The sequence below is a fragment of the Emys orbicularis genome, chromosome 12, assembly GCF_028017835.1.
Source record: "Emys orbicularis isolate rEmyOrb1 chromosome 12, rEmyOrb1.hap1, whole genome shotgun sequence".
Lineage (NCBI taxonomy): Eukaryota > Metazoa > Chordata > Testudines > Emydidae > Emys > Emys orbicularis.
Genome location: NC_088694.1, coordinates 45,505,174 through 45,512,918, shown reverse-complemented (window position 1 = coordinate 45,512,918; position 7,745 = coordinate 45,505,174). Strand labels below are relative to the sequence as shown.

General features: G+C 42.6%; 1 protein-coding gene across 1 annotated transcript; it reads right to left on the bottom strand.

The window, feature by feature from the left end:
• Nucleotides 1-6,176: 6,176 nt before the first annotated feature.
• Nucleotides 6,177-7,184, bottom strand: LOC135886322 (olfactory receptor 6N1-like). Its single transcript, XM_065414130.1, has one exon. The coding sequence runs from the start codon at nucleotides 7,182-7,184 to the stop codon at nucleotides 6,177-6,179; it is 1,008 nt and encodes a 335-aa protein (XP_065270202.1).
• Between the last annotated feature and the right edge of the window lie 561 nt (nucleotides 7,185-7,745).

Genomic DNA, 7,745 nt, shown 5'->3' with positions numbered 1-7,745 from the left:
CTTATTCACAGATGCACAGATTTTAAGACAAGAAGGGACCATTGTGATAATCTGTCCTGCTGTATAACATAGGTCTTGGGACTTCCCTGAATCAACGTCTGTTTGAACTAGAGGAGACCTTTTAAAGAAACATCCAATCTTGATTTAAAAGTTGTCAATGATGGAGAAGCCACCCCAGCCCTAGGTCAGCTGTACCAATGGATAATTACCTTTACAGTTAAAATTTACACCTTTTTCCAGCTTGAATTTGTCTAGTTTTAACCTTTAGTCATTGGATCTTGTAACACTTTGGTCTGCTAGATAATTCCTAGAACAGATCTTCCAGACTGTCAGCTGAGGGGAGATATGATTGCTCTTCATAAATATATCAGAGGGATAAATATCAGGGAGGGAGAGGAATTATTTAAGCTTAGTACCAATGTGGACACAAGAAGAAATGGATATAAACTGGACATTAGGAAGTTTAGACTTGAAATTAGATGAAGGTTTCTAACCATTAGAGGAGTGAAGTTCTGGAACACCCTTCCAAGGGGAGTAGTGGGGGCAAAAGACATATCTGGCTTCAAGACTAAGCTTGATAAGTTTATGGAGGGGATGGTATGATGGGATAGCCTAATTTGGGCAATTAATTGATCTTTGATTATTAGCAGGTAAATATGCCCAATGGTCTGTGATGGGATGTTAGATGGGGTGGGATCTGAGTTATTACAGAGAATTCTTTCCTGGGTGCTGGCTGGTGAGTCTTGCCCACATGCTCAGGGTTTAACTGATTGCCATATTTGGGGTTGGGAAAGAATTTTCCTCCAGGGCAGATTGGCAGAGGCCCTGGAGGTTTTTCGCCTTCCTCTGCAGCGTGGGGCACGGGTCATTTGCTGGAGGATTCTCTGCACCTTGAGGTCTTTAAACCACGATTTGAGGACTTCAATAACTCAGGTATAGGTTAGGGGTTTGTTACAGGAGTGGGTGGGTGAGATTCTGTGGCCTGCGTTGTGCAGGAGGTCAGACTAGATGATCATAATGGTCCCTTCTGACCTTAAAGTCTATGAGTCTTTAAGAAAATTTCTGTTCCCTGTGGAGGTCCTTATAGACTGTGATTGAGTCACCCTTTCACCTTCTCTCTGTTAAGCTAAATCAATTGAGCTCCTGCAGTCTTGCACTCTACGGGCTTGTCTACACAACGGGAACTACCGAGGCACAGCTGTGGCACCGTAGCTATGCCATGCTGACCCTGTAGTGTAGATGCAGCTTGCTGCAATGGGAAGTACTTTTCCACCCCTGAGCAATGTATCTGTGTCAATCTAAACTTTAAGTATAAGTCAGGCCTAAGGCAGGTTTTCTAATCTTTAATCATTCTCTTGGCTCCCTCTGAAGCCGCTTCAATTTCTCAGCATCCTTCTTGAATTGTGGACACCAAAACTGGACAATTAGCAGTTGCAGCGGTGTCAAATACAGATTATATTCTCCCTTCTCCCACTTGAGATTCTCCTGCTTATACAACCGAGGATCAGATCAACCCTTTGGTCACAGGCCGTCCTTTTATCCACTACAAAACTCAAAGCTCCTGCCAGCAGATCCCATGTAGATTTGGAGAATGGCCCCTTGCCCCTCCCAACTGGTTGCTTGACATTGGCTTTAAAGAGGAGCCAGGCAGCCTTCCAGGATATGCTCATATACTACACTCCCCCCATACCCTGTAATACTTTAGCTCTATCCCTTATCTTTTCTCATTGTACTAAAAGCCCCATCTGGTTGTGGGAAATGCAACACACAGTGTCTTTGTTCACTGTTTACACATATTAGTAAGGATCCCTTTGTTCACCTATATTAGTATAAGATATAAGAGTATCAAAAAAGTCAAACCCAAAATTCTATTTCAGGCTGACAAACCAGCCTATATACTAACACAATGTAGTAGCAATCTGGGATTGGATGCTCACCTCTAACCACAGGATAGCTCAAACTTGACTCAATGAGCTATTATTTCTCAGGGTTTGGTGTCCATCACTCTGGTTCCACGGCTGAGATTCTTGTCAATCCTCGTTCTTCAGGAACTTGATTTTCTCAGTAAAGAGACCTGCATCTCTCTGAAGGAACAAGTATATTTGGAAATATACTTCTCCCTCTCTATTTACAAAGAACAGTTTTGTGTTATCTGGTGATGCCTTCACACTTTTTAAATAAGATCCCCCTGTAACCTAGCTCCCTGTTGATTAATTTTAGGCTTCCAAAGCTTTGTTGCTAACAATGCCCAGTGTGATTTATTTAAGCTATATTTATTTATTTATTTATTTATTTAAGTCGAATGATCCCAATGGGAAAACATTTCAGATAATGATGAAATGCTAGTTTACATTTTTTGGAAGACACTTGTCCCAGGTGATGGGCTGTTACAGTGCACTATCCCTTTATTAATGTTCAATAACCTCGGCCATCTAGTGGGCATTTCAGAACATAGCTACTCATTTCTCATCTAGTGGACGTTTTGACGTATAATTGCCCCTTTCTCATTATTTTATCTTCTACTGAAATCTGTTGGTCACTATTCAATATAGCGGCCTCTTTCTCATGTCTTTCACTCTGCTGCAACCTAGTGTAGATTATGCAGCATAACAGCATCCATCTTTACCCTCTGCTCTCCTCTCTACTGCTTATTTTTTGCTATATTGGTCTCTTTCCTACCCTTGGCTCCCTTCTGCCACCTGGTGGTCAATGAGAAGTATAACAGCCCAGTTCCCACCCCTAACATGCTGCTATCCAGCAGGCAATGCATAGCATGGCGGTCCATGTCTTTCCTGGCCACTTACACTGATGCCCTGTAGTCTCTGTTGTAAAGCTTTACTTCTCTTGTTACTTTCCTCTGATGACCATTTGACAGTGTAACTTCCTCTTTCTTGCCTCTTCCTGTATTAGTAAACAGTGAACATTCAACTATCCATCCAGATATAGCCACGGCCAGAGAACTTAAATGTGCTGAAGACTACCCAGAACTTCCTATCCGGCAGGTAGTGGATAACATACCCCAACAAGGCCTGAAATCACAAGAACCACTATGGAGCACATGTGACCACCTCACGTCTCTGGATCCGGTCAGGGAATGGCAAACTGTCTGGACCTTATCTACCCTTCCAAAGAAGCACGTAATTACTGACTCAACAAGCCACTCTCTTGGTTTCAACCTGCCATGCAGACTTTGGACAACATTGACCTGCGTCTGAACAAACCATAAATGATGTGGCTACTTGATGCACAAGTGGGAAATCAAAGACACACCTATGTGCAACTGCAGTGAGAACCTCCAAACCATTGACCATACCATAACATAGTGCCCCAAATACAGATTCCTAGGTGAATTGGGTGATCTCCACAATTTCATGGAGAAGGTCTTGAAATGGCTTCTGGACCTCCACCTCCATCTGTAGAATGTTGCTTTGCAGATGCCATATGTGCTTGAGGGAGAGACCTCTCTTGCAACTGCTTTCTGATGGTCATTTGGCAGTGTAGCTTCATCTTTCTTGCCCTTCCATTTCAGCTGCTATCCACTGGCCATTGTACATCACTGCCACACCTTTCCCAATCCTGACACAGGTCTGCCCACTAGTGGTCTTAAAAAGCACATCTGCACCTTTCTCAAGTCTTCTCTTCTGCTGGGTATGCTCTATTCTGAATGATAGCCACTGGGAACTAAATCGCACAACAGCATGATTACAGCAATAGTGAGTATCACAGCTGGTACAACAGCAATTGCTCTTGGTCGTTGAGCAGTGTGTTTCCCCTCAATCCAATGCATTTCCACGGTACTGGCTAAATGTAGGCTACTCTGAGTGACCCCTCCAGTGGGCAGACAGACTGAGATAGTCAATTGTTAGTACCCAAACTCCCATAGGCCCCTAGGATAATCCCATTCCCAATGTTCAGGCCCCACAATTCTTCTCACTGGTGGCCAGTTTCTCTGCCCAGGCCATGCCCTGATATGTCCCAGTGACTGAGCCAGTGCTGCCGTGTTTGGCATCACAGGAGTTCTGCGTGTTGGGAGGTGGTAGCCACTTCCTCTAGCCACACCTTGACTCACTCCAGAGGAGAGGCCTGCATGGAGCAGTAGAGCTATCCACAGCACCCGGGAAGGACTGGAGACTGTGCACTGAGAACTAACCCTCACCGGCTTTGCACTTGTGGCAACCATTTTTGGGAACATTCATTGTACCAGCTCCCTCCCTTTGAATTGCTCTGTGCAGCTAGCATCAGGAAAGCGGCTTGTGCCCAGCAGCATCACCTGCTGAGTCCCTTCTCGGTGACCATTTGACATGCCCAGCCACAGGAACAGCCTCGGTTCTATGTGTGCACCTCTGGTAGTGTCCCAGCAAAACCCCAGCTGGATCTGGACTGTCTCCATTGACCTGTGATCTGAGTCTGGATCTTTGTGTTTGCCCAACCTCCCCACAACCCTGGGCCCAGTGAGCCTTCTTCTCTTGCCTCTCCTGAATGGTTACAGCTGGGCTTAGCTCAGGTAACAGTGATAACAGTGCTGCTGGTGAAGTGTGCAGGCTGGCTGTTTGCATCTGCCATCTGTGAATGCAAGGAAGGGTCGTGATTTGGGGGGGGGCATGTGGCATAGATGGTGAAAGGCTCAGGTTCAGGTGTGGGAGATTTCTCCTGCTTATGTCCCTACATAAGGTCCAAACATATTTGTGTCTATTAAACATGGCTTTTGTGTTACCTAAACAATTTTTGGTGGACAATTTTGGTCAGCGTTTTACTTTCTTCTCTTTTTTCAGTGAAATTAATGATGATTTTTGTCTGCTGTTCTCAAAAACTAGAAAAAAAAATCTGTTTTTTCTTATCCTCCCTTTCCCCATTCCTCCCTTCTTTTCCAGTTAAAAAAAAAAAGAAACAGGAAAAATCTAATTTTGTTTAATTGAAAAACTGAACAAATTCCATGAAAAATATCCCAAATAGATAATTTCATTTGAAAATTGTTCATGTAAAATCCATAGCAATTTTTATTAGCTCAACTGTAGCCATTTGAAGATCTCTTCATGATCAATTTTTTGCCAGCTATTCTTCCCATCTGGGAATTCTGTTATTTTTTTAATCCTTCCCTTTTCCTTTTCCACTTAAAAAAAAAACAGAAAGGAAACAAGAAAAATCCATTATTGTTTCATTGAAAAATTGAAAAAAAAAAAGTCCATGAAAAATATCCCAAATCATAGAATCATAGAATCATAGAATATCAGGGTTGGAAGGGACCTCATGGAATACTTTCAAAAGCCATACAACATAAGATTTGCAGGTCCACAGTTAATGAAAATACAGCCCGTTGTGTTAATCACTTTTATTTAATATTAGGAATCTGCTAACATAGAGAAATATTAAAATACGACTGGTAAAATGCACAGAAATTATCCTTTGCTGTTAAGCATCCCTGACTTAGCACCTATCCCTTTATATCAACTTGGCTTGAAACATTCTCAGAATTTAACAACTTTCTCTACCACTATCTGAATTTACCACCACTACCAAGAAAAAAAAATTAGACTGTAAATATAAGGCTCAAAACATAAACAGTTTGAAAAATAGTAAAGAATGTCTGGTGAAAGTTTTGGAATAAGTTTCATTTTGCAGCTTTCAGAAAGAAGGGATTTTTCATGTATTTGAAACATTTTGGACTTTTTTTTAACATTTGGTGTTTTGTCACTGTTTTTTGTTTGTTTCTTTGCCTTATTCTCCTCTTATTCCCCCTGCTTCCTCATCCCTTAATTCTTTTTTTTTTCATGTTACCACTGGAAATTAGGGAAAAAGAGGTGAAAAATGGGGGAGTGGAAGGCAAAGAAAAAGCAAACACTGATATAAAAAAAGCCCAAACTTGAAAACATACACACTTTAATTTTGGGGTGTCATGAAAATATTGGAAAAATAATAAATTATAAAATTTCTGTTTCAAAAAGAAAATTTTCCATGGGATGTGGGGGTAGGCATTCAATACCTGCTCTGCCAAAAAGAGAATGCATGTCAGAAATTCTCAGTGTGTCATCACTTTAGTAACTCATCTTTCATTCGGCCTAAGATAGAGATGAAATAATGTGAAATCCAGCCCCACTGAAGCCAAGGGGGGTATTTACCATTGACATCAATAAGGCTAAAGTTTCATTTCATGGACTTTGTACCTATAACTCAGTAAATCAGCTCAGGTCATCTCGGTTTGTTTTCAGCCTAAAAGAACTGGCTAGGGATGTCTGAGTTCTTGAGAAAGCCACACATTTATGGATCATTCTGCTCAGGGCCTCCTTGACTTCCTTGTTTCTCAGGCTGTAGATGAGGGGGTTGATCAGCGGGGTCAGGACAGAATAGAAGACAGAGAACACTTTGTTCAGGTCTCTCAACGTGTCAGATTTCGGTAGCATGTAGACAATAATGATAGTCCCATAGAACGTCGTCACCACGATGAGGTGCGAGGAGCAGGTGGAAAAGGCCTTTTGTCTGCCACTGGTGGAAGGGATTCTCAGGATGGTGATGATAATATAAACATAAGACAACAGGGTTAGCAGAAATGGGAAGAGCGTGCAAAGAGATGCCAGGAGCAAATCCAACACCAAGATCAGGTTGGTGTCACTGCAGGCCAGTTTTATTACTGGGGTGAAGTCACAGAAGAAATGGTCAATTTCATTGGGGCTGCAGAAGGTTAGCTGTGACATCAAGCATGATATGATGAGAGTGGCCAGACAGCCGCTTAGCCAAGATCCGGCTGCTAGCTGGAGGCAGAGCCGGCCGTTCATAAGGGCTGCATAGTGCAGGGGTTTGCATATCGCTAAATACCGGTCATAAGACATCGCGGACAAGAGACAACATTCTGTAGCTGCCAGTGAAGCAAAAAAATAAAATTGTGCAATACACCTAGGGACAGAAATGGTCCTGTCCCTAGTCAAGAGACTGGCCAGCATCCTGGGCAGGATGGCTGAGCTGTAGCAGGTCTCCAAGCAGGACAAGTTCCCCAGGAAGAAGTACATGGGGGTGTGAAGGTGCTGATCAGCCACAACTAGCACAACAATGAGGATGTTCCCAGCCATGGTCACAACATAGATCACTAGGAACAAAGGGAAGAGAAGGATCTGTAGTTCAGGGACCTTCCCGAATCCCAGGAGGACAAATTCCGTGATGGATGTTTTATTTCTCCAGCCTGTGTCTGCCATGGGGTGAACGTAGAGACAATTAAAAAAACCCTGTAGTATAATCACAAGAACAAAGTTAAAACAGGACTCAAGTGTCGGCAATTAATCCTATAAATGTTCAAAAACTCATAGAATCCTAGAATATTAGGGTTGGAAGGGACCTCAGGAGGTCATCTAGTCCAACGCCCTGCTCAAAGCAGGACCAATCCCCAACTAAATCATCTACCACTCATTGTTACCAGTCCATCTTTTGAATCCAAATCACAGAGGCAAATGCTGGCTATCTCATGGCTAGAAACCAGACCTTTATTACCACCCCTATCTTATCAGATCATGAATCAATGTAACAGCAGTCCATTTATCTGGTGGCTCAAGTACAGACATGGCAGCTTAGACCATTTATTGATCATATCCCATTTATCCTGCCATACTGGAGAAGGGCAATAATAGTTCAAGCCTGAATATGCACTTCGCTCAGTGAGTGGAATGTGATGGGCTAGGGAAAGAACAAAAGCAATGAATATTAAACAGTAAAGACCAGTTTTTTAAAGGTATTTAGGCTCCTAACACCTATTGAAATCA